At 43.9% G+C, this 27,670-nt stretch overlaps 1 protein-coding gene across 3 annotated transcripts in view; it reads left to right on the forward strand.

Moving 5' to 3' along the window:
• mybl1 (v-myb avian myeloblastosis viral oncogene homolog-like 1) overlaps window positions 1–27,670 on the forward strand; it is a 153,513-nt gene that overhangs the window by 100,130 nt on the left and 25,713 nt on the right. For all 3 annotated transcript variants that reach the window (XM_041190120.1, XM_041190122.1, XM_041190121.1), the window contains 3 exons: window positions 13,632–13,746; window positions 18,280–18,396; window positions 18,528–18,635. In XM_041190120.1, coding sequence (XP_041046054.1) covers window positions 13,632–13,746; window positions 18,280–18,396; window positions 18,528–18,635 — 340 coding nt within the window. The remainder of the gene's footprint in view (window positions 1–13,631; window positions 13,747–18,279; window positions 18,397–18,527; window positions 18,636–27,670) is intronic.

Raw genomic sequence — 27,670 nt, forward strand, 5'->3', positions numbered from 1 at the left:
CGAGATGTGATGAGTGGAGTGCCACAGGGATCGGTGCTTGGGCCTCAACTATTTACATTTCATATCAATGACTTGGATGAAGGGACTGAATGTATGGCTGCTAAATTTGCTGATGACACAAAGATAGGTAGGAAAGTAAGTTGTGAAGAGGACATGAGTTTGCAAAGTGTTCTAGATAGGTTATGTGTGGGCAAATATTGTGACAGCTGGAGTGGAATGTGGGAAAATGTGAACTTGCCCACCTTGGCAGGAAAAATATTATTTAAATAGAGAGAGATTGCCGAACTTTTGAGGCACCGAGGGATCCTGGTGTCCTGGTACATGAATCGAGAAGTTAGTATGCAGGTACAGCAAGTGATTAGGAAGGCAAATGGAATGTTGTAATTTATTGTAAGGGGAATGGAATATAAAAGTAGGGACGTTTTGCCACAGCTGCACAGCTGGTGAGACCATATCTAGAATAGTGTGTACAGTTTTGTCTCCTTATTTAAGAAAGGACATATATATATAATGGCAAAATTTTTAGTTTGCCCAACCTGCTGGAGTGTGAAATGACATCGGGATGCTCGCCTGACCTGCTCGAGTGTGAAATGACGTGTGTTGACGTTGGGGGAGCATCCCGATGTCAACGTGCAGTCATACGATGTTTTGTTCGACGGGCGCACACTGGAGTCAGCAGCGCGCCTGCTGACAATGAAAAGCCCTGTTATAGCCATTAAATTATCAATGAGGTTAAATTTTTTGCTGCTCATCCAACCTTATGGTTGGTGGGCAGGTGAAAAGGCCAAGCGGCCTTTGAACCTGAAGAGGGTATTCCCTCCAACCCTGCAACTACCACAAAGGCCAGTTGAAGAGGAGAAACTACAATCCCCGATCACACAACGACCACAGAGACTCGGGCTTCCTTTCACCGGTTTATTCAAGAATATGCAAGGGAGCCGCAATCATTCCTGAAAATGACCCAGCTCCCTCCCAGATTGATTACATTTCACTATTTTTGTACTTTTTCTTATCACAATACATTTGAGTACATTTGAATACATCCAATCAGTAACAGACACACAGGTATCATGTTAAAATTATCCTATTGAGTACATAAGCATGTGATTTTGCTAACAAATTATTCTAAAGGGTGTATACATAATTATATTATCCAATCAAAATTAAAACAAGTACGCAAAGACCTTGATTCTCATAACTCAGGACTGTTTGTGTTCCGTCAAAGCCCTCTCTTTTTATGTCCTCCCATATCTAAGCTAAACCATCTGCCTGTCCCTATCTGAGCGAGGAGTATACCTAATCTAACTTTGTGTTATGTTTATCCCCAGTCCAGCTCTCAAGGCTTCAACGCACCATTGCACCACTTGACTTGTTCTGCCTGTGACTGGATATTAGCTCATCTTTTGAAACTGTGTAAATCTCACAAACTCAAGGCCCCTTTGTGTGCAACATACACCTGCTTACCCTCAGCTGTCAATAGGTTTAGCATCAATAGCTGTTTGGAGATTTTAAGTGTTCTTCAGTAAATTCTTAGTGTTCTCTTTTTAGCATTTTTAATTTTCTCCCAACACACTTTTTAGGAAACCTCATCCACAGGCAGGATGAGGTTTCCTAAAGCAAATAAAAATAAAATAAAAAAATTTAAATAATAACATGTCCCTGCTCATGTGACAGTCACATGAGGGTACATATTTTATTACAATTTTAATTTCTTTATTTACTTTTTATAACTCCATCTCCCTGAGGCAGACCTGTGCCACAGGACGATTATGAAGTGCGCACCTCTCTTTCTCTCATTTTTTTCTCTCTTTTTTCTCTCTCTTCTCTTTTTTTTCTCTTTTTTCTCTCTCTTTCTCACACTTCTCTCTCTCTCTCTCTCACTTTTTCTTTTTCTTTTTCTCTCTCTCCCTCTCTCTCTCTCTCTTTCTTGCCCCACCCCCCAACCCAATCACAGGCAGCACTACTCTTCATGTTTTATGCTGGGCGGGCCTTAATTGGCCCACCAGCATGAAATTGCCTTCCTGCCTCAAATGTTGCAGCGGCCAGCTTCCTGACCAGCCCCGCCGAGCCTGCCCTACAAGAGCAAGATTCTGCCCATAAGACCCTGAGGGGACTTTACAGGGTGGACACTGAAAGGATGTTTCCACTTGTGGGAGAGACTAGAACTAGGAGACACAGTTTGAAAATAAGGGGCCTCTCATTTAAGGAGATGAGAAGAAACATTTTTCAGAGGGTTGTGAATCTTTGGAACTCTTTTCCCCAGAAAGTAGTGGAGGCAGGGTCAATTAATATTTTTAAGGCAGAGGCAGATAGATTCTTGACTAACAAGGAATTCAAAGGTTATGGGGGGTAGACAGAAATGTGGAGTTGAGGCCACAATCAGATCAGCCATGACCTTATTGAATGGTGGAGCAGGCTCGAGGGGCCAAATGGCCTACACCTCTTAATTTGTATGGTCATATTCTCTAGAGTTTAGAAGAATGAGAGGTGATCTCATTGGAAGTGTACAAAATTCTTACAGGGTTCAACAGGCTAGATGTAGGAAGGATGTTTCCCCTGGCTAGGGGTCTAGGACCAGGGGTCACAGTCTCAGAATAAGAGGTAGGCCATTTAGGACTGAGATGAGGAGGAATTTCTTCATTCAAAGGGTGGTGAATCTTTGGAATTCTTTACTCCAGTGGGCTATGAAGGCTCAATCATTGAGTATATTCAAGACAGATTGAAAGAATTTTGGATATGTGGGCATAGTGATGATCCATTCTTGTTAATGGAAAGATTTCTAGTTAAAGGAACCTTGGCAGGGATCAGAATGGCTGCATCCTGCATCGATTCTTCAGGCTTCAGAAAGCACAGAATGGAAGCAAGACAGAACAGAATGAAAGAGGATGACCAGTAGCACCTCCACACCTGGGCCTAACATGAGTGGACTGCAAGGAGTGGGAGCATAAGAGTAGCTGTTGCTATTGCTCCAGAAAATGACAATGGAACCCACTTTGTCTTTCATGTGAAGCCTGCACCCTTCCCCCTGCCTGTTCTCTGATTCTTCCCTAGAGATCTTGCTGCAGGTTGTGAGAGACTGCAGTGATTCTGTGGATGGAAGAAGCCAAACTCATAGGACAAGTCTTGGTTTTATTCCCATCCGGTTTTTTTAAATCCCTCAGTGACCCAACCCCTCCCTACCTCTGTAATCTCCTCCAGTCCTACAAAATATCTGCGCTTCTCTAATTCTTCTTGAGCATCCCAAATTTTAATTGTTCCAGCACTGATGGCTGTATTTTCAGTCGCCTAAGCTCTATGCTCTGGAATTCCCTATCTCAACCTCTCCACGTCTCTACCTTGATTTCCTCCTTTAAGACATTTGATAAAATCTGCCCCTTCATCTGCTCTATCAATTTCTTACGTGGCTCGATCTCATTTTGTTTTATAAAGTCTCTGTGAAGTGCCTTGGGACATTTCCTTATATTAAAGACACTATCAATACAAGTTGTCATCGACAGCATCAGGGGAGGTCCCCAGATTCTGTACCACAAGAAGTTCAATGACCTCAAGGGGGTGGGGGTGGAAAGGTGAGTGGAGTCCTACTTTCAGGTGCCATCTCCAACACTGATTTTCCCAGCATTGTCTTGCACAGCACTCCTTTGACCAATATACTGTGCATCTCCATTCATTCCTATCTCCTCGAGGCACCCCCTCACGTCCACAGCAGTGGAGAGTTCCTTCCGGAGGCCGCAAGGCACTCATAAGCTCTGCTCAGCTGGACACAGGTACTGAAGAGGACTATTCTGGAACATGAACAGAAAATGTGGGAGGGAAGTGGCCATGCATTAGTGACCTTGTATAAAGTGACCATTCCTCTGCAACTGAGACAGTTCAGGTGCAGCCACATTCAGTAGAAAGAGTGGCCACCTGCATGAGAAATCGATGATTTGGCAGGTAACAGTATATATTTGCTTTGACCAATGGCCTGAACGCTATGGATGGAATTTGCATGCCCGTTGGCGTCGGGTGTCATGCCAGGCATGAGTAGACAATATGATAGGAAGGCCAAAAAACAGTTTTACACTATCATGAAACTAGTTTACAATCATCCGTTCCGCCCATCAATGGCGGGCCGTGTTTCCTGCTGCCACACGTTAGGAACTTTGTTTTAATACATCTAGATGTCATTATAAGCCCTGCATGCTAGAATCATTCCCCCATGCTGGATCATCCGTGCAAGTCGGTGTGATTGCACGCTGATCTGTTTCACAGCAGAATTTATAAGGTGTGCACCTGGTGAGCAGCATTCGAGGGGAACACTGAGGTGAGTGCATAGTAACGTTGCGCAGTGGTTGTGAGGGGCGCCTGTTGGACTTCAAGGTTGAGGCACTGCGCATTTGGGCAAGGCCGCAGACAAGTCACTCTTTCCCAGCTGGCTGACAGTGCGGTGCCGGGGCAAGGGCTACATTGCATGTTAATGCACAAGCACGTGTGGATGGTGGGAGGGAAGCGGCAACGCATTAATGAAACCTTGTATAAAGTGACCATTCTTCCGCAGCTGAGACAGTTTAGGCACAGCCACATTGACATGCTTGGAGTCAGGCCTCTAGCTTGTCTGCCCACTCAAGTGACGCAGAAGCCCGAAAGTGCCAACAAATGCACCTAAAAGTTTCACCCCTCAGGCACAGACTTCAAGCTAATGAGTATTTTAGTGGGCTGCAGAAAATTGGATGACTGAGCTTGTTGCACAATCTCTTTGTGAAATCTGGCCATGGAGCAGTCATTGGCGGAGGCACTCACAGCCCCTTGCAATGTCATCATTCAGGTTTGGACCAATCTCTCCCATGGTTCAAGCTAACATCACAACCTTGCAGTGCAGTTTAGGAGAATGCCTGAGCTGAGGCACAGCTTGCAATCCAGTGGGCAAAGCTGCTGCCCATCAGTCATACAGAGATGAGTGGGTTTTCGGGCAACCATGCTGCGCACTAAACTCTGGTAGTGCATCAGGAGCATGGAGCCTGGTGACTTGGCTGTATGCCTCATGGCTTACAGAGAGTGATGGAGAAGAGAGCAACGGAGGTGGATGGCTGGGCAGAAGGAGGAGCAGCACCCTCAGGAAGAAGGGGCGACTGGGTCTCCTGCCTATGCTGCTGAAGACCCACAGTGTACTGTTGTTTGTCGGTGCCTAGCTAGACCCAGGGTCTATAGATGGCACTTGTCATTCCTGCAAATGAGCAAGAGCCAGTGTTGCTGAAGACTGGGCATGTCCACTTGCTGCAGGATTTGGTGCCATGGGGACATAAAGGGCATCCAGTGCCTGTGAAAGCTTAATTTTAATGCTAGTGGTTCCTTTAGGGGCTCCACGGGTGACCTTTTTGGGATATTGCAAGCCTCCATGTGCAAATGCACCCATGAGGTCACGGACGCCATCTTTACAAAGGCATATAACTTTGTATTTCACCCGGGATCGGGAAAGCCAGGATGCAAGAGTGCTGGGATTTGCCCAGATCTCAGGTTTTCCACAGGTGCAGGATGCCATCGACTGCAGTCATGTGGCGTACAGACCTCTGTGGCAACAAGTGGCTAACTACATCAACTGCAAGGGCTTCCACTCGCTGAATATTCAGCTGGTGCATGACCACCGCAAATGCATCCTGCAGGTCTGCGCATGGTTCCCAGGGAGTGTCCACGACTCCTATATTCTCAGTAGGTCCCAGATCCTTGAGATGTCTTCCAGAGTCTAGAGAGGCTGCAGGGTTGGCTCCTTGAGGGGATAAGGGCTGCCTGCAGAAGATGTGGCTGATGACACCCATCCAGCAGCCTCAGAGTGCAGCAGCAGAAGGCTGCAACGAGGCTCATGCTGCAACTTGTGCCTTGGTGGAGCAAACCATCGGAATGTTGAAACTGAGGTCCCGGTGCTTGGACCAGTATGGTGGAGCCCTGCAATATAGATTGATGTTTTGCTGAGGAGGAGATGAAGAAGCTGCACATCTCCTCTGATGACGTGGATGTCAATGGGGATGAGGGTGAGGAGGTCCTCTCGGGCGAGGATGACGGTGATGAGATCATTGCGCTGGCCAGACAAGGCAGGCACGCTCAGGAGGGCCCTCATAGCTGCTAGATTCTTGGAGGATGATGATGACATGCAGTGAGGAGTCACCGTAGATCCTCACTTTGCATCCATTTGACTCCTGTCTGGCAGTTTGGCAGCACGTATACCCTCTGTGATCGGGCTCCTGTCATGGAGATAGCGGATGCCCATACTCCTACATTTTAGGCGGATGGTGACAACATGCAGTGGGGACACTCCATAAACCCTCAAATATCTTATGTGAATGTCTGACCCCTCACTTGCGCTCTGTGAACAGGGTCATATCATGGAGATGCGGCGGGGAAACTTTAACTTTCCCTGATCCCATGGCATCCTTTGTGTGTTGAACCCTACAGTCCCACATTGTCACTGGATACAGATGCTGATGAGATGGGGGCCAGCTGCACCTTGAAGGTGCTGGGAGCACACACACAATGATGAAACTCTGTGCCGCCGGTCCAGGACATTCTGGAAGCAATGATAAGCCTATCACCTCGGTGCAATGTGCTCACCAGATTGTGACACTGAGGCTACTCTAAAGCTTGGTCCCACCGAGGTGTGTGCTATTGCGCTGGTGGAGGGTGTGGGTGAGCGAAGAGATGGGTCTTCAATGAGGGTTTCAGCAGATTCCTCTTCTGAGGTATCTTCAGGGCTTTTGTGAGGACCTGAGTCGTGGATTCCGCTGGCTGTTTCCCAGATGTGTCCGCTAAAGCAAGAAGAAATAATTAGTGCATGGTAGTGGCCATCACTCACGGCATGATAAGACCATAAGAAATAGGAGCAGATCTTAAGCCATTTCGTCCATCGAGTCTGCTCCGCCATTCAATCATGGCTGATGAGTTTCTCAACCCCATTCTCCTGCCTTCTCCCCGTAGCCTTTGATCCCCTTACCAATCAAGAGCCTATCTATCTCCATCTTAAGTACACAACCTTCTGTGGCAAAGAATTCCATAGATTCACCACTCTTTGCCTAAAGAAGTTTCTCCTCATCTCTGTTCTAAAAGGTCTTCCCTTTACTCTGGGGCTGTGCCCTCGGGTCCTAGTCTCTCCTACTAATGGAAACATCTTCCCCATGTCCATTCTATTCAGGCCTTTCAGTATTCTGTAAGTTTCAATCAGATCCCCCTTCATCCTTCTAAACTCCATCGAGTATAGACCCAGAGTCCTCAAACGTTCCTCATATGTTAAGCCTTTCATTCCTGGGATCGTTCTCGTGAACCTCCTCTGGACCCTCTCTAGACCCAGAACATCCTTCCTGAGAAATGGGGCCCAAAATTGCTCACAATATTCTAAATGTGGTCTGACCAGAGCATTATAAAGCCTCAGCAGCACATCCTTGCTTTTATATTCTAGTCCTCTCGAAATAAATGCCAACATTGCATTTGCCTTCCTAACCACCAACTCAACCTGCAAGTTAACCTTAAGAGAATCCTGGACTAGGATTCCCAAGACCTTTGCACTCCAGATTTCTGAATTCTCTCCCCATTTAGAAAATAGTCTATGTCTCTATTCTTCCTACCAAAGTGCAAGACCTCACACTTCACCACGTTGTATTCCATCTGCCACTTCTTTGCCCATTCTCCTAACCTGTCCAAATCCTTCTGCAGCCTCCCCGCCTCCTTAATACTACCTGTCCCTCCACCTATCTTTGTATCATCTGCAAACTTAGCCAGGATGCCCTCAGTTCCTTCATCTAGATCATTAATGTATAAAGTGAAAAGTTGTGGTCCCAACACTGACCCCTGCAGTGCTCCACTAGTCACTGGCCGCCATCCTGAGAAGGACCCCCTTATCCCCACTCTCTGCCTCCTGCCAGACAGCCAATCTTCTATCCATGCTAGTACCTTGCCTCTAACACCATGGGCTCTTATCTTACTAAGCAGCCTCCTGTGCGGCACCTTGTCAAAGGCCTTGATTGTCTGATGGATGTTGTACTACTAGACCCTCACTTGGTTGAGCACCGCCTACCTCACTGTCAGCACAGGAATGGTCCAGATTGTCGCCGTTCAGCTGGATGACTTTTTTCAAAGTCCATGAGGACTTTGCTTTCAGGCATTCCCCCACCAGTCTGTGACCTCTCCCTTTGGTTGTGTGCCAGCTTGTCCTGCATGAATACAGATGGAGAGTATAAGCAGGACATCTGCCAGGCCAGATGATGCGTATGCCTAGCATGTGTGGGTGTTAAGTGGTCCCATGGATGGGATGAGGACAATGACAGTAGGTGCTTGAGGGAGATGTCGGGAAATCTGGGGGCTCTTCCTCTGAGGATGTAGAGCATTCATTGCCTTCCTCCTTCTGCAGCTCCAGTCCTCTCTGAAGTGGAATTTTGTGAAAGGTGCAGCAGACCACTATCATCTGGACAGTCTTTTTGGTGCAGCCATATCTTTGTAGCAGCTTCCTATCCCTTGAAGAGTGCTAGCTCTTTGCAGGAGTGGCCTTTAAATATGGCGCCTAATTTATTGAAGTCCTGTTGTGATGCAGGGCAGGAGAATGAGAGGTCACCCCGCCAGCAACCTTGTATGCTTCCCGGGAATGCATGATGAAAGAGGCGGGATTGGGACAATACAGCATGAGAAGCTGCCATGGTGGCCGGCAGGTAAAACACCCTTTTCCCTGTCCGCTACCACACTTAGTGCAAATCTGGGAGAATTCCGCCCTTAGTCTTCCACTTTAAATAGGTTGATGAGAGCTTCACCTTAGCTGTTCAGGACCACAGTGAAGTGTAACAAAGTGCTCTCCAGGTCCTAGCTAGCATGGAAGTGCAGGTGGGCTATGAGAGGGAAGATGGAGAAATGCCACATGGAAGTGCCATCCTGCTAAAGGTGCTTCTTATCCCTTGCCATCTCACCAACACCCCCAGCCCCCATTCAGAGCCCCACATGTTGCTTCCTGTTTCGATGACTGAGGGAGCCCCTGTGCAGATGGAGTTGGGGCAGTCTTAGGCTGGGCCTTGCAGGGTCCAAAGCCCAGAGGACGCCCATCACAAGAATCTTGACAGAGTAGTGAAATGAGCTGCCTGCCTCTAGCTCTGCTGAAACCATAGGTGTCAAGTAGGCGTAATAGAGTAGAAGAGGAAGGTGCCTTAGTTGCACAAGGGGATTCAATCGGGTGTTTATAATAATTTTGATCTTGTAAATGAGAATTTCAATGAATCAGGCACTTTATTTGAACTCTCCATTGTTCAACCATTTTCATTGTTGCCCACTGGATTACAAATGGACATTAGCCTTCAGGTGAATGGTATGACTAGAATAGAAGATGAACAAAGGCTGTGAATGAGGGAGGGATTTATGATTGTGGGAGTGATTGGTATAAGGGGGGTGGCAGTGGGATCTGCATTGGCATGTTATATAGCTTCAAATACTCAGTTTCTTTCAAGCATACTAAATGAGCTGACCGTGGTCTTCCCTGGCAGCTAGGTAAGTGGCTGTTGGTGCCCTGGCCACGTCAGCTCTTCCTCTGAGGATGTAGAGCATTCATTGCCTTCCTCCTTCTGCAGCTCCAGTCCTCTCTGAAGTGGAATTTTGTGAAAGGTGCAGTAGACCACTATCATCTGGACACTCTTTTTGGTGCATACTGAAGAGCTGTCCCCAGATCTGTCCAGGCACCTGTATTGCACCTTCAATAATCCCTTTCAATTGACAAATACCCCTGGATAATCTGAGGGCCCCTTAAAATCCACATGTGCCCTCTATGATTCTCTGTACCTGTGGGAATCCAGCCAATGGAGGAACTCTGAGAGCCCTATGGCCCTGACTGGCCGCCTCAATATCAAAGTGGACGTAGGTGGTGGCCTTGAAAAACATGACATCAGTCACCCTGAATGGCCACTGGCAATGCATTCCCACCTAACCCTGTTGGAATGAGGCCTTGTTCCAGAAGGCTGCAGGTGTCAGCAGCAACCTGCCGAGAAAGCCTGAGGCTCTTGTTGCTCAGTCACGTCAAGAAAGCTGTCTGGATGCATACCCTGTGTTGGGAGTATTGTCTCCTTTGATCTGTATCTCTGCCTGATAGAATGGCATTATGCTGATTAGAAAGCTGATGCTGATGGTGTCGCAGCTCCTTTTGTTTCTCATCAGATGTTCAAGGTAGAGCTGCATAAGATGCTTCTGTGCAGTAGTGAAGGTGGGCAGCAGGGAAATGCAGATCAAAATTGACAAAGTCCAAAATAGGTGGAAAAAGTTGGGAATTACTTTTCTTTAAAGCAGTGAAAGCATACTCCCAGAACAAATCCTGTCCACACAAACTTTCCACTTAGACAAGGAAGCAGCAGTGTCATTCTATATCCTTCCAGCCTATCAATTTCTTCCTCCATCTAAATTCTTCCCCTTGATGGCATCATTCACAAATATGGGGTCAGCTTCACCTCTCCACCATTCTATTATCCACCATGTTGCCAGACTGCTTTTCCAATATCCGTTTTGGATGAGCCACAATTTTATTAAGTTAAGCATTAGAAAAACTAAGTCCATTTGTCTCACACTGAACCAGACTGTATGCAGTCTTGGCATCCTATTTGACCTTGAGCTGATTTTCTGATCTCAAATACACCCCACAAAGATGCCTAATTTCACCTCCATAACATCAATATCCTCCACCATTGTCTCAACACATTCATGTCATTGTCACCTCCAGACCCAGCTATTCCAACACTTTCCTATCCGACCTCCCATTATTCACCCCCTATAAACTTCAGGTCATTGAAACTTCGGTCGCTTGTGTCATGTCTCACTCAACTACATCCATCACTTGCATGTATTTAGTATAATAAGATGCCCCAAGGCACTTCACATTGTTACTCCTGTCCTTGCTGACCAACATAGGCTTCCAATTGCTCCCAGTGCCCCAAATTGGAAAATTCTAATCCTCTGATTTTAAATCTCACGATCTTGCTTTTCTCTATCTCTGTAACCACCTCCATCCTATTAAACCCGTTCTTTTGCATCGCTCCCATCCCAAACACTCTGACTTCCTCTGACTTTGGCCGTTTGTGCACACCCCTTGCTTTGCATCATCATTGATGGCAGTGGCTTCAGCCATCTACATCATACATTTTGGAATTCCCCCTCTAAATCCTCTCCCTTTCCACCTCCCCCTCCACCTTTAAAGCTCTCCTTCAAACTATTTGACTAAGTTCTTGGTCATCTCTCCTATTGACCTGCTTTTTGGGATCAGCTTCAAGCAAATGTGGGAGCCATTCATTTCACTTGCACTTGCTCTCAGACCTTCTATGGGCTTTTGCACTGGAATTTGCAGCGACTGGCTATCGGGTTCAGCACAAGGAATCTGTGTAAAGGGCAAGCAACTGTGTCTATGTATCTCCTTTAACCAATCAGATTTCTTCATAAGGCACGTAGAGTTAGAATCAGAAGTGTAAATTAGAACAGTTAATTCAATGCCAATTCATGTACAGAAAGCAAAATAAAGAGGGGGAAGATTAAAATGGGAATAAGGGAGAGTTAAGTAACAGAAAAAAGTTTTAATAATTTTTAAATCTCAACAGTAATTATAATCAGAAGGATTAAGTTTCCATACTTGTAAAAATTAATTTTCACCCGGAGATGCTGTTTGGCGGTATGAATTATCATGCTATTAAGAAAATTACTTGGCCTGGAATGAGCAAGTCCTAAACTTTTCTGATCATCTATCATGGTGCCACAGCTTCATGCTGTCCCGTATGTTTCAGTGCCAACTCGAATGGCAACTGCCTGATTATTGTGTTTAACCTCACATTTGGTTGCCAGATGTTGAGGTCTGATTTTACTTTTTGTTAACGCTCATTATTCCTCCCTTGTCTCTGTGTCCCTTTTCGTCAGGTTACGCCACTATATAAAGCGCCTTGTGACAGGCAGAGTTGGTGTTTTACTGTTGCCCGTGATCAAAGTGTTTTTATGTGTAAGGTTTCTTACCCTCAGAGAGGTTTGTCCCAATTTAAATGGTTCCAGCAGCAAGTTTTTTGTGAATTTAAAAAATAAATAAGATTATCTATTAGAACACATTTGCCCCAGAGGTTTAAACACAATGCCTTTCACACAACACAACAATTAAATGCAGATAAAGAAAAAAAATACAATTGCAATCTGGAATTATTTTGGTCTCTTTCGGAGCAGGCCTGTTATTTCTTAGATGAATTGATGCTTTAGCATGAATGGCGGTCTTGTGAAAGCAGAGGCTTCTTGTGGTTGAATTGCCATGAGGTTGGCTGTCAGGTGAACTTGACTTTGGAACAGCTTAGGGGAAAGTCTCCCATTTCAAACTATAGCTATGTATTACTGTGTCTGCATAGTTGTCTTGCAGCTGGTTCAGTGTCTTGGGTAGTGTTTCTGGTGGTATCTGTTTTTGAACAGCTTCTGCTATTGTATTTTTAAAAGCAGTAGCAAACATAGCTGCCTTTCCCATGTGACCTGTGACAAGTTCAAAGTCATTTTCCAAATATGGTGGTATGTTAGACTGGTAAACATCCTGTATTGTGGCATTTCACACCGAGAGTTTCAGACAGTCAATACGCTGGGGTGAGGAGCCATCACAATACAATGAAAAGTGGACGAGATTCATTTCATATTCATCTAGCACCAATCAAGTTTCAACGTCTCTTTTGTCCATGGTCCTTTCTGTTGATGGTGCATCCTTAACAAAGGGATGTGTGAAATTCACAGGTGGTTGTGATTGTCCACATATAATTAGGTTTTTGCATGAGTTCCAAGATTACCTGGAGCTGTATACAGCCAGGTCACTTGATATGCTCCAGCCATCTTAAACACATTTTGGTGTCCACTTTTTTTTTAAAAACTTTAAAGTTTTTAATATCTTAATGCCTGTACTGGGCATAACAGCCTTGGAACGTTTCTCTATATTAATGGAGTAATATAAATGCACGTTATTGTTATAACAGAGAATCTTTAATTGTTTTTTCTTGAGCTACAGAATTTCTTAACATGTGCTACCTTGGTCACAAATAAAATAGGATATAAATTGGGAGGGTGGGTTCAATATTTCCTTCCAATACATTGATGGATTATAAAACAATGGAACTATATATTTGCAGATGATGAATGTAATAGCGCAATGAATGGATAGTAAATAGAATCTAATAACTATTTTCTTTTTTAAAAAAAACTAATCATGAACAACTCCTTGGGGAGATCAGCTAGTATTTGAATAAAAATGTTTATGGTACTCTTGAACTTGATTGAATTAATCATCTATTATACATAGAAAACATATTCCTGTCTATGCAGCTCTCATTTTTGTCAACATATGAGTTTATTAGCTTGGTATCAGGAGATTCACAGGGATACTTGGCTTTTTCAGAAAAAGTGATGCATAAATCTAATAGACTAAGCATAATTTTCTTTACTTGTGAGTAGTTAGATGTAAAACACACTTAAGTACATAATTTGTTTTCTCCTTTTCCACACTCACTTCAAAAACAAATGTTGTTCTTCTTATTTATTTCAGCTTTATCTAACTTGGCCTCGTGTATTACAATTAAAGTGATTAGTAAAGAACAGTTTCTAATGCAGTTTATTTAATACTTAACACTGCAATCTGTGTCTTGTAGATTTAGGACCCCCACAATAAGACGAACGGTTTTAGATAGCACACCAAGGACACCTACACCTTTTAAGAATGCACTTGCTGCCCAAGAAAAGAAATATGGGCCTCTAAGAATGGTGGTAAGTGCAGTATTGTAGATCAATGTTTGTTGGCTTAGTTCCGTCCAGCATGTTTTTGTCTGTCTTGAGGTCATTCGCTTCTTTTGCTGTTCCATTCTGCTATCCATTGTTAACTTACTTTATGAAGCATCCTTATGTATTGGGTATTGATATCCATTGGACTGTCCAATGACACTACCCTCCATGGAAGACAATACATACGTTATCAATCCAGCAACCATGTCACGGTATGGTTGCGTGAAAATACTTTCTACAAAATAAATTTGGAAATTAATTGTATGCAGACTGTATAGTATAAATTAAAGGCTGCATTTGCTGCCATCACTGTGCATGCGCAGTTGTGTGCTGATCGTAGACCCAGGTTAGTGGCTCCCATCTTTATAGGGGGCAATGTGCAACAAGGCTCATTTGTGGTTATCACTGTCCCTGGCAGCAGGAGGAGAGAATGCTGTGAATATCTATCCTGGACTGTTAGCAATGGATTTTACAGGAGGTTAGAAGGGAAGGATTTGCAGACTGGAAAGTAAAATATTTTCCTTGTGGGATATTTTACTGCAGTCTCTCTTACTATCCCAGTAACGTAAATGGATTGTAGGTTGCTGTGAGTGTTAGACTATATTGCCTCCCCCCTTCTGCCGCTCAGAGTTCCAGGCTGCGGGCACCAGCAGTGACATCATTGGATTTCTGCGCATGTACAGATCAGTGCACATATGCAGATGGGTATCAGTGGTCATATTACGTTGGCAGGAGAGACGGTGCAAGTTAAAATACGAAAAGGTGGTTCACAGAAAACTACCTCAGTATAATGTTGGCTGTTTGTTTTCATCTGTTTGGCACTTTTGATTCACTTATCTGCTTTTGCATACATTATCAACAATGGCATCTTGTATTATATAGTGCTTCTAACATAAGATGTCCCGAGGCACTTTACAGGAACATTATAAAGCCCAAGCCGCATAAAGAGGGGAATGTTAGGCCAGAAGGACAAAAATTTAGCCAAAGAGGTAGGTCTTAAGGAGTGTCTTAAAGGAGGAAAGAGAGGTGGAAATGTTTAGGGAGAGAATTCAAAAGCTGAGGGCCTAGACAGCTGAAGGCACGGCCACCAATGGTGGAACAATTAAAACTGAGGATTCTCAAGATGTCAGGATTAGTTGATTGTTGGTATTTTGGGGGGCTGTGGGTGTCGGAGGAGACTAAAGTAGAAAGAGGAACGGCCATGAAGGAATTTGAAAACAGGATGAGAATTTTAAAATGGAGCAGGGATGAGCAATTTCCACGATTTGGCAGGATTCCAATTTTTAGATAATGGAATTCCACCCTTTTTTTTTTCTGAACTCTGCCTCCTCTTGGCCACTGCCACCTCCAATGGAGCCAAAGCCAGAAGGAGAAAGCCTCAAAGGCCTGGAAATTCTCTGCAAATAACTAGGCCGAGAGCAGGTTTGTGGGCTGGCATACTCTGCTGCTGGATGCTTGGAGCCATGGGGTTTGGAGGGCTGGTGGGAATGGGAGCGGAAGAGCAGTGGAGCCTGACTCTCATTGGGGTTCAACAGGGTGGGGTGGGGGGGGAGCACTGGATCTCAGTGGAGTTCAGCAAGCTGGGAGTGGGCAGTTCGGAAGGGGGGCTGCTTAGTGAGAAAATGGGGCAGGAGGGCTTTGGAAAGAGGGGCTGCTGAATGATTGGGGGAAGAGGGTCTAAAGGATGATTTTGTAGAGTGTTTTCATGACCATTTCTTGGAGCAAAAGGTTGTGGAACCAACTAGGAATAAAGCTATTTTAGATATAATATTGTGTAATGAGGCAGGGTAAGTTAGTGAAAGGCCCACTTGATCACAATACCATTGAATTCCATGTTAAGTTTGAAAGTGAGAACCCCAATCACAAACAAGAATCTTTAAACTTAAACAAAGGCAATTGCATAGATATGAGGCTAAGATTGTTTGGGTAAATAGGACTAAAAGGTATGGCAGTAAATGAACAGTGGAAAACACTTAAAGAAATGATTCAAAATGTTCAGCAAAAATACATTTCATCGAAAAACCAAAACTTAGCAAGAAAGAACCTTCTGTTCTTTAACTCAGGAAGTTAAGCATAGTATAAGATTAAAAACAGAGGCTTACAATGTTGCAAAGAACAGCAGCAAGTCTGAGGTCTGGGAGCATTTTGGAAACTAGCATAGGGAAAAAAATAGAATATGAGAGTAAACTAGCCAGAAATATAAAAACAGATTGTAAGGGTTTTTGTAAGTATATAAAAAGGAAGCGAGTAGCTAAAGTAAATACTGATCCTTACGAGCAGAAACAGGAGAAATTATCATGGGGAATGAGGAACTGGCAGAGGCATTGAACAAATATTTTGTCTGTCTTCACGGTAGAAGACAGAAGTTGCATACCCAAAATAGAGGGTAACCCAGGGGCTAAAAAGAGTGAGGTAAATAATATCAGCAGAAAAAAAAATATTGGTGAAACTTAAGGGATTAAAATCTGATAAATTCCTGGGACCTGATGACCTGTACCCTAGAATTCTAAAAGAGATAGCTACAGAGATATGTTAGCTATGATTTTCCAAGATTCCCTAGATTTGGGAACAGTCCCATCAGATTGAATGTAGGCAAATATAACATTGCTTTTCAGGAAAGGAGGGACAGAGAAAATGGGGGGGGAAGAAACGACAAGCCAGTTATCCAAACACCACTTGCTGGGAAAATGCTGGAATTTATTATTAAGGAAGTCTTACTATAATTTTCTAAAAGCATCATTATAATTAGAAAAGGCCAGCATAGTTTTACAAAAGGGAAATCCTGTTTGATGAATTTATTTTGAGGATGTAACTAGTGGGGTAGATAAAAGGGAGCTAGTAGATCCAAGAGGATTCAATAAGGTGCCACACATAAGGTTAATAGGCAAAATAAGGGTTCATGAAGTTGGAGGTAATATATTAGCATGTATAGAGGATTGGTTAATGGACAGGAAGCAGAGAATGGACATAAACTGGGCATTTTCAAGTTGGCAGGCTATTAGTGGAGTGTCACAAGAATCAGTGTTGGGGCCTTAGCTATTTATAATCTGTATTCATGACTTGGCTGAAGAGACAGAGTAACGTATCTAAGTTTGTTGATGATACAAAATTAGGTGGAAAGATAAGCTGTGGAGAGAACACCAAAGCTGCAAAGAGATATAGGCAAGCTAAGTGAGTGGGCAACAAGATGGCAGATGGAGAATAATGTGGGGAAGTGTGAAAAGCAGAATATTTTTTAAAAGGTGTGAAACTTCTAAATATTGAGGTGCAAAGAGACTTGGGTGTGCTCATACAAGGAATGCAAAAAGTTAACATATAGATACAGTAAGCAATTAGGAAGGCAAATGGAATGTTGGCTTTCATTGTTAGGGAATTGGAGCACAGAACTAAAGAAGCCTTGCTGCAATTGTACAGGACCTTGGTGAGACCACACCTGGAATACTATATGCAGTTTTGGTCTCCATATTTAAGGAGGATATACTTTCATTGGACGTGGTACAGCAAAGGATCAGGGATGAGGGGATTGTCCTATGATGAAATGCTGAGTAATGCCTATATTCCCTATAGCATAGAAGAATGAGGGATGATCTCATTGAAACCTTCAAAATTCTGAAGGGGGTTGATGCTGAGAGATTATTTCTGTTGGTTGGGGAAACTAAAACATGGGGGCACAGTCTCAGGATAATGGACCAATCATTTAGGACGAAGATGAGGATAAATTACATCACTCAAAGGGTTGTGAACCTTTGGAATTTTCCAATCTTTTTGTCTTCTGCCACCCTCATCCCTGAGTCAAGATGTTGTTTAACCAGAAGCCAATTGTAGGTCAGTAAATAAGCACATGGGTGATAAATAAATGGGACTTGGTGCAGGTATGGATACAGTCACCTGAGTTTTTGATGATTCCTGGTTACGGATAGTGGGACTTGAGAGGCTGGCCAGAATTGTGTTGGAGTAGCCAAATTTAAAGGTAACAAAGGCATGGGATGAGGGTTTCAGCAGCCAATGGGTAAAGGCAGAGGTGGGTTAGGCAATGTCACAGAGGTAGACATAGGTGGTCTATGTCGGAAGCTCATCTCGAGGTCAAATGACACCAAGGTTGTGAACAGCTTGGTTCAGCCTCAAAACAGTTGTCTGGGAGAGGGATGGAGGGCTAGGTAATGGAGTTTGTGGCCAGGGCTGAAGTTAATTAATATTTTAACTATTTGCCTGTCAATTTCTTTAGTTTGGCTCCTTTCTAAATTATCTTTAGAACATCAATTCTATGGAGTCATGGATGTTTTAAAAATATTTTGCTTTTTGTGGACTTTTACTTGCATTGTTAAAGTTATTAAAACTTGAGAAATTAATTCTTGATCCTATTCTACAAATTATCCTTTGTAAAGGAACCAATGAATTTTAACACAAAAGGAGGTTTAAAGTTATTTTAAACAATAATAGTTCCAAGCAGTTTGAACGGTTTAAACACCTGCTATCATTTTACATGAAGAAATTGTAATCACTCCTTTGTCTACCCAGCCTCAGTCACTTGCACACTTAGAAGAGGATATTCGAGAGGTCTTGAAGAAGGAAACTGGTACTGACATATTACTTGGAGAAGGAATGGATCCCATCTTCAAAATTAGTGAGCAAGAGGTGCTAATTTAGTTTTTCTTGGTGGTTCTTGCAGCCTGAATAATTTATGATTATGGTTATTCTGACTGATTTGTAAATTCCTGGTATTCATCTTTACTTCTGTTCTTTTCCTCACTCCTAACAAATCACAGCACACTGCTCCTTTCAAGAAAGTACGAAAATCTCTTGTTTTAGACACATGGATCAAGGATGACATTGGTACTCAAAAGTTCCCACAGACCTCTGTTTCAGATGTACAGGTGCGTTTACTAATGTTAATTGGAAATTTTGCAAAGTAGTAATTTTTAGAAGCAAATTAATTATGTATTGGAGTGTTTTAAAGAGAGAATTAGTATGAAAACTTATTGCAATTAGCTACTAAAACTTATTAGTTACAAAGTTTAATTTCATATTCAGTGTCATTGCTTCACGTGTTATGGAGCATGCACATGGTTTCTGAAATAGCTTCTTTAAGATATCTGCTTAACTACTTCCCTTACCATATAAACAGTTTTATTTAAATCAACTGTCTATACTATGTGTTACAGTGGGAAAGACCTGTGAACTAATAAGATTGCATGTTTACAATTTTCCTGCTATTATTTCAGCACTCAAATTTAATCTTTTAAAATTTTCTCTTTCTGATCACCTCTTTCTTGGTTTTATGCTTAAGTTTTCCCCATGGTTTTTTCTTCTTTGACAAAGCAGATGATTTTACCTTGGATCTTTGCTGTTTTAATTCTTTGAGTTCCAAAGAGATAAACAAAACAGGATCTTTGACTATTAATTCCCTTACTTTCCTAAACCCCCAAATCTTCTTGTAGGGAACAAATCATTCTTCACTCAGTCTGAGAATAAAAAAATAAAGTTCTCAGTACCAAAAATAATCAGTCTGTGTAACCGCTATGCCTTAGACAATACAAATATGTGCTTCACTAACAGACTGCACCATGGACTGTCTTCATGTTGAGCCCTGTGAATTGTTCGAAACCTTTGCAGTGCCATATAGCAATTACTGCACTAAAAACAGACATGTTGCCTCATTTATAGTGTCACCTTGGCTTGATAATATTTTATCAGTCAAGGTTGTGGATTCGAATCCCATTTCATGAACTGAACTGACACTTTATTGCAGTTCTGAGGGAATGCTGTTTGGTCAGAGGTACTATCTTTCAGTTTAGTTGTTAAACTGAAGACCATTCTGCCTGTTCTTAAGACATAAAAGACAGTCACATTATTTGAAAATGCAGCAAGTTTTCCTAGTAACTTGGCAAATATTTATTCCTTAACTAACGCCATCAGAAACAGATTAAGTGGTCATTCATCTTGTTCATTATTAAGGGACCTTGCTGTGTGCAAAATAGAAGATTGTGTTGAATTTCATGCAGAAAAGCTAGCTTAAGTTTTGTATTCGTATTTAACAACATTTGAAGGGGTTCTCTGTGAAATTTAAAAAAAAACAACTTTCTGACACTTTACCCTCCTGTGCCTGATTTAATTGTAGTTTTTATTCACATTGATTTCAGTATGTGTTTTAGAATTAGCAGAACTATCCAATTAAATATTCATGATCAAGGTTTCAGCCTCTGGGGATTATAAGGAAAATATTTTTAGCTATCTGTTGAAAGAATTGGTGATACTGTAGCATTTTTTTTAAAACTTGGAACTGGAAGTTGAATTCTATCCTTTGAAATAAAGCCATTTATTCACATCTAGTATTGTGGCAGCATTTGATTCAATTTCAATAATGAATTGCTTTTTTATTTTAAGGTCCATTGTTCATTCAACCTCCACATACAAATAGAACTGTCAATAACTCTCTTCCTTTTTAAAGGTTCATCTGATATGTGACAATTGCATTCTATAAATCTTGATTGTGTTACTTATACAAGCTCACTATTCCTAACTCTGTTTTGGGACTGATGGCACAAAATAAAAAGAACTGACTCTTGCCTATCCATACCAGCAATACCCAGTAACAATGTAGCTAAGTTTGGAATATAGAAATAGTTACCTGTTAACTTTTTTCAAAAATGTATTCAACAGTTTATCATTCAATGGAAGAACTTTGGCTTTGAGGAAAGGTGAGAGAAGTGTGGCTGGGGCGGAGGGAACCAAAATTGGTTCTCAGCGATGTGGGTAACAGATTGATTCTCGAGGATAGGATAGAGTTGTTTGCCATTTTGGAGAGTGAGGACTCAATTGCTTCTTCTGAGGCTTTGGCAGTGGTGGAGTCTTGAATCACCCCTCAATTGTGAGGGATGGAATTACATAATAGGGTCAGAAGTCTCAAACTGCTTCTCGAACATGGTGGGGTAGGGTACTGGGAGGAGATATGGAATGCTTGTCCTTGGGGTGGTAAGATTCCAAGTTTCTTGGTAATGCAAGGACAGCAGAGGTACTTGGTGCATTGCCTATTTTTTTTGCCATCTGCAGAGAGCATTCTTGGCTCTTGCTCATTAATTGTCACCAAAAATTGTGACGGAATACTCTCCACTTGCCTGGATAAGTGCAGCTCTAACTACACTCATGAAGCTCGACAACCCCCCTAGGACAAAGCAGTTTGCTTGATTGGCACGCCAACCACTACCTTAAACATTCACTTTCTTTATCACCGGTGCACAGTGGCACCAGTGTGTACCATCTACAAGATACACTGCAGCAACTCATGAAGGATCCTTTGAAAGCACCTTCCAAACCTGTGACCTGTACAATCTCGAAGGACAAGGGCAGTGGATGCCTGAGAACACCACCACCTTCAAGCTCCCCTCCAAGCCATACTCCGTCCTAACTTGAAACTATATTGCCGTTCCTTCACTGCTGGGTCAAAATCCTGGAACTCCCTCCCTAACAGCATTGTGGGCGTACCTACACCACATGAACTATTGATTCAAGAAGGTGGCTCACCACCACCTTCTCGAGGGCAATTAGGGATTGACAATAAATACTGGCCAAGCCAAGCCAGGGATGCCTGCATCCCTTGAATGAATAATTTTTTAAAAATCTCACTCTTTACAGAGAATCGCAGTGCTTCAGTTTTATCAGTCATCTCCAGCTTCCACTAAAAGGAATCATCACACAATTGCTACACACACATCTTTAACTTTTGTATTGTGATGGATTTACAATATCCTCATTGAAGTTCATTAAGTTGAATGGTTGTTCTCTTGCATCTGAACAGTTCATTTCAAAGCTCTTTGAAGCAGTTTATAAGTTTCTTAAAGAATGATTGCCTTCAGATGTCAACTTAGGACAAGTACTTTAACATTCTTCTTGTTTAATTCATATACCACTGAGGCACACTTAGATTTGTATATAGCAGTTGAATGAATGAAGACAGGTAAATTGCCCACCATAGATATGATCATTTTTATTCTTGGAAAGAATGCACGTTAGTGTTCATCTGTTTACAGTGTGTTGGAGTGTGGAAAATGTAGTTTCTTCAGGAAGACTGATTAACTTTTTCACCCTTATGCTACGAAAGGTAGTAGTATGCGACATGAATAGAGTGACTGTCTTTCATTGAGTTATTTTGCATTGGAGGTTACATAAATTGCTGTGTACACTTCCTTTTTCTACAAAAGGCAAAAAAATACATATTGAAATAAGTCATTCAAGCTACAACAACAATATGTTGCATTTATTTGCTGTCTGCAACATTTAAAATGTCCCACTGTTATAGAGGATTTCTTGAGCAAAAATGGACAGCAATCAAAAGGAGATGTTAGAAGGAAGTGACCAAGTACTTGGCCAAATAATTGAGATTTAAGTGATGAGGAGGGATCTTTATTGGGTGAAATTGTGACTCATCCAAGATTGGAAGTTAAATGAACGGCTTGACGACACAGAGGCACTGGAAGGGTTATGAGAGATGATTGGGTGCAGTGCTGAGTATGATCAGAGTACATTGGTAGGAGGTTCAAGGATAAATCCTGGGGGCTTTGGTAATAGTGCACATTCTGGAAGGTGCCGTAGATGTTTTGGGTCTGATCGGATAGATAAGGGTCAGTCTTTGGCAGTTCCACTGAGCTGGATAACAGAGCAGGGTCTTTGGAAGAAGATAGTGTTTTTGATAATTTTGAAAACAAAGAAGTTGAGGAGGCTAAAGAGGATTTGTGACTTGAATAGGGCAGTTTGTGTTGTGGCAAGAGTGAAAACTGAGGAAATTCAAAATGGAATGCAAGAAAGATAGATTTGGCTAAAATTAATAGTCAAATTTATTTGCAAGATATATAATACAGAAGCAAAATAAAACAGCAAGATAATGATGGTCTGCATAAATTGGGAAGAATTATAGTTTGTACAACATAAGTATGGTTGTATTCTCTTTTGAAAGAAGTTCAATATGCATCTACAGAGCACTCATGTAGCCTGACTCTTGTTCCTGCATGTGGGGAGGGGGCAAAATCTGGATCGATAACTTTTGCTGGATTTGTGTGTCTGATCTTTTGGCACCTCATAAGAGCCAGCACCTTCAGTAGAGAATAGGAAAAAGTGGCAAAGCATAAAATTATCGAAGTGAATACTGTTCTAAAAGATGCATTTTTTAAATCTTGCAGTTTTGAGGCCATTTGCTTTTACACAAGGAGGGGAAAAGTTAGAAGTGAGTCAATCTAGATTAGTCTTGCATGTCCACTGGCATTTGGCTTGAGTTGTTGAATTAACTTAGAAGTTGCTTGCTTATATGTCCTTTTCATTAGGAAAGAATGTGGGAATCAAGTGGGGGAAAGAATAAATGGGGGAAATAAGTTGCCTCTGTGTTACAGTCTGAAAGCTTTTTGACCAACTCATTACTGAGGACACTTTTACCTGAAAAATTGGACATCACCGCAAGTAAATGGAGCAGCAATGTTATCTTGTCTCAGATAAAGCAGCAAAATACTTAAAAAGCTGTATGATTTGAAATTCCAATGCAGCTAAGCCGCGGCATTGGTCTTTTTGAAGGTCTGCATGCATTACAGAGAAAAGAAAGTTCACATAACTTCTGTGTGTTATCAAACAAAACAGTTGGGAGAATCTGATCATATTCTTGAGTTAAGAAATTTCAACTTCAGGCAAAGCACTCTGCTTCAGCCATGTCACTTATCACTTATTAATTTGGTTCATCAAAGCTTCTTGTACTTTGAAAGGTGGATCCTGGTGTTTCTGGTTACAACTTTTCTAGAGAAACTACAATTTGATCCTATGCCTCATGTATCCTACATACTTTAATTACTTGGACCCAATATGCACATGGCAAACAAAATTTTACGTTCGAGAAGCAGGCAGATGTTCCTCCCAATCCTATGTAAATTTGGGCTTGATGATGCCAGGTTAGCTTGATTCCAATATTACAGAAGGCAAATGGGCCCAAAAGTTGGAACCCCATTCTCCTTCCATATCAGGCCAATTGTCACATCATTGAGGGAATTAAATTGCCAATTCCCTTGTTTTTTGTGTAGCTCATGCAATTTAATGGTTGCCGCAGAGACTGCACAGGCAAGTAGGAATCACGGTAGGGTGCTCCAAAGGGCTCCAGGGTGGATAAGAGCCAACACCAGAGGAGTAGGAGGTTGCAGCTGAGTCTGCAGGAGAGATCAATGAAGTTGTCTTGCAATTACTTGTGGACAAGTTTTCTGTTAAGCCAATGAAGTGGTCATCTGTGAAGGGCTCACTTAGGAAGAGGGGCATGACCTAAGGAGAGGCGATTACAGGGCAGGCTGCAGCAAAAGAAGCCAAAGGTGCCATGACAATAGTCCACTTCGATGGACGCTCCTCCAGTTGAAGAAAAGGGATGCCGCCCAGGGGCGGCAACAACCAACCTGCCAGCACCATGAGTGTCATTGAAGGAGCTCAGTGAAGGAAGCATGGGAAAGTATGCCAAAGGCAAAGATACTACCCTGAAGTAAGGATGTACAGGCATCACTCCAATTTCTTTCATATGACTGAGCGCCAGTGCCACAGAGACTGTAGGCAGAATTTTCTGTGTCTGGCGGTGGCATGAGTAGACAATAGGGCACAATCAATTTTATGACTGCATGGAACCAGTTCTCGATTGTCTGATCAGCCCGCAGTTGGCAGGCCACGTTGCCAGCCAACAGATGTCTGGAACCTCATTATAATGCATCCACGTATCATTATTAAGCCTGCCCGCTGGAATTATTGTCCCGTCTCTCCTCCACCCCCCAACAGATTGTCCGTCCACGTCGGTGAGAAAACATGGCCGACATGTTTCACAGCAGCACATGAGTGCCGTGCACTTGGTAGGCTGCACTTTGAGGGGAACTTGAAGGTGAGTAGATAGTAACATTGTGCAGCGCTTGCCAGGGTCGCCTGCTGGACTTCAAGCTTGAGGGGCGCAGCAGGGTCGGGGTTAAGGGCAGCCCTGCTGTTGAGGTGACTTTTGGTGTGGGGGTCAAGGGCAGCTCTGCCACTGAGGCAACTTGGAGGGGGTGGCGGGCAAGGGCCTGCCTTTGAGTATAGCGCACAAGCATTTGAGATGGGGGGGGTAGGGTGGCTGAGGGAAGTGGCCACGCATTAGGGAAACCTGTATAAAGTGACCATTCCTCTGCAACTCCAGCGGTTCAGGCGCAGCCACATTGATATGATTGGAGTTGGGCTTCTAGCTTATCTGCCCGCTCAAGCAATGCAGAGGTATCAAAGTGCCACTGAGTGCTCCAAAGCCCCCCCCACCCCGCCGCCACCACCACCACCCCGGCACAGACTGCAAATTTATGAGCACTTTAGTGGATGGCGCAACAGTTGAACGACTGCACACATTGTACAATCTCCTCACTAAAGCTGGCCATGGAGCAGTCACTGCTGGAGGCACACTCAGCCCCTTTCAATGTCAGCACCCTGGTTTGGACCAGACTGCCTCATGGTTCAAGCTAACAGTGCAGCCTTGCAGCATGGGTTGGGAGAACACCTGAACTGACAGCATGCAGTTCAATGGGCAAATCTGCCAATTGGCCGGGTGGACTGGGGCAGAGGTGGTGGGGTTTCAGGCAGCCATGCAGCGCGCTAATCTCTGGCCATCCAAGTGGTGGCCAGCACCCTCTGGGAACTGTCAAGAGGCTTTCACACTTAACCAGGACAGGCTCTTAGTACACCCATGCTAACCATGTGTCTCTCTCTTCCATCCTGCAGGAGGACTACATCAGGATCATGGAGCCTGGTGAATTAGCTGTATGCCTGATGGCCTATAGAGAGTGAAGATGACTGAGGCTCCTGGCTGTGCAAAGGCAGGAGCAACAATCTCAGGAAGAAGTGGCAGCTGGGGCTCCCACACAAGCTGTCGAAGAGCCTAAGTGGTATGTCGCTGTTCAGCACTTAGCGACACCCAGGGTCCATAGACGCTGCCTGTCATTCCTGCAGAGAACCAGTGTCACTGATGACTCGGCGTGTCTAGGGAACTGGTTGCCCACATCTGCTAGCTCGCCCACATCTAGCTACTGCAGGATTTAGCGCCATGGGGACATGGACGGCATCCGCTGCCTGTGGCCCTGAAAGTGACCTATGCCAGTGACTCCTTTCAGGACTCCACAGGTGGCTTCTGTGTGATCTCTCAAACCTCCGTCCACAAATGCATCCATGAGGTCATGGATGCCACCTTTGCGACGGCACACAACTTTGTGCATTTCGCCCAGGTCCAGGACAACCAGGATGCAAGAGCAATTGGATTCACCCAGATCTCGGGTTTTCCACTGTTTCAGGGTGCCATCAACTGCACTTGCATGGTGCTCAGACCTCTGTTGCAACACATGGTAAACTGCATCAACCGCAAGGGATTCTATTCTCTGAATGTGTAGCAGGTGTGTGACCACCAGAAATGTATCCTGCAGGTGTGCGCACCGTTTCCAGGGGGTGTGCATGACTCCTACATCTTTAGTCGTTCACAGATCCCTGAAGTCTTCCAGGGTCCACAGAGTTGGCAGGGATGGCTCCTCAGGGACAAGGGCTACCCACAGAGGCCATGGCTGATCACACCTGTGCAGCAGCCTCAGACTACAGCAGAGCGATGATATAATGAGGCTCATGCTGCAGCTCACAACTTGGTGGAGCAGACCATTGGGATGCTGAAGATGAGGTTTCAGTGCCTGGACTGGTCTGGGGGAGCCCTGCAATATAGTCTGCAGAGGATGTCACCCATCGTCGTTGTTGGCTGCGTCCTTTGCAGCATCAGGTTGTAACGGGGAGATGAGCTGGCTGAGGAGATGGAGGAGCTGGAGGGCTCCTCTGATGAGGATGACGCCAACAGGCATGAAGGTGAGGAGGTCCTCGGAGGCGATGATGACAGGGATGAGGCCCTCACGCTGGCTAGATGAGGCAGGCGCATTGGGAAGACCCTCATAGATTTGTGGAGGATGATGATGACGACATACAATGATGTGATCCCATAGATCCTCACATTGCATCTGTGAACGTTTGACCCCAATCTGGCTTATGAGAGCGCACATACCCTCGGTGCGAATGCTCCCATCCTGGAGACGCAGTGGAGGCCTTAATAGTCGCTCGGTTGCAGGAGGATGATGACGACATGCGGTGAGGTCACTCCATAGATCTTCACACAGCCTCTGAGAATGCCTGAATCCTGTCTGGCCGAGGGCAGTTTGCTTGCGCTCTGTGATCAGGGTCATATCATGGAGATGCAGCCATGGAACTTTAGAAGCATCTGATCCTTTGTCCGCTTTCAGCACCTGATCCCTTCGGTTACAGATGCTGAAGAGATGGGGGCCAACCCCACCTTAAATGCACTGAGAGCACACAGAGAGAATGAGAGAACTCTGTGGCACCAGCCCACTACATTCTGGCAGCAATGACAAGCACCATCGAGGCGCAGGCATCAATAATGTTTCCAGGTAGTGAGAGGCCAGACCATCACTTCGGTTCGGAGGCTGTACGGAGCACAGGGAAGAGACCATGGACTCAGACACCTGCCTTTATCTTGTGCGTGAAGGTTTCACACTTGAGTGACAGAACACTGCTCATCGCAACAAGGAGCCATAGGCAGGGAAGATTTCTTGGGAGTTTATTGACAATAGTGAACAGTATGTGCAGGTGGTTAATAGGCTGTGTAACTAATTCTTCTTAACTTTCCTAACCCTACCTCTACATCTTGATGCTCCCCTGGGCATCCACAGCGGAGGTGGAGGCAGCCCTGCTGACTGCAATGCCCTGTCTGTTGATGACCTTGGCGGGTGTCCTCTGGAGGGCCGAAACTTGAAGAGCCCAGGCCTGCTTTCAGCCTGTGGCGGTGGCACCCTCCCAGGCCAGTGGAGCTAGAGCTGCTGAACTCACAGGACGAGGGGATTCG

This window comes from Carcharodon carcharias, chromosome 6 (genome assembly GCF_017639515.1).
Source record: "Carcharodon carcharias isolate sCarCar2 chromosome 6, sCarCar2.pri, whole genome shotgun sequence".
Taxonomy (NCBI): domain Eukaryota; kingdom Metazoa; phylum Chordata; class Chondrichthyes; order Lamniformes; family Lamnidae; genus Carcharodon; species Carcharodon carcharias.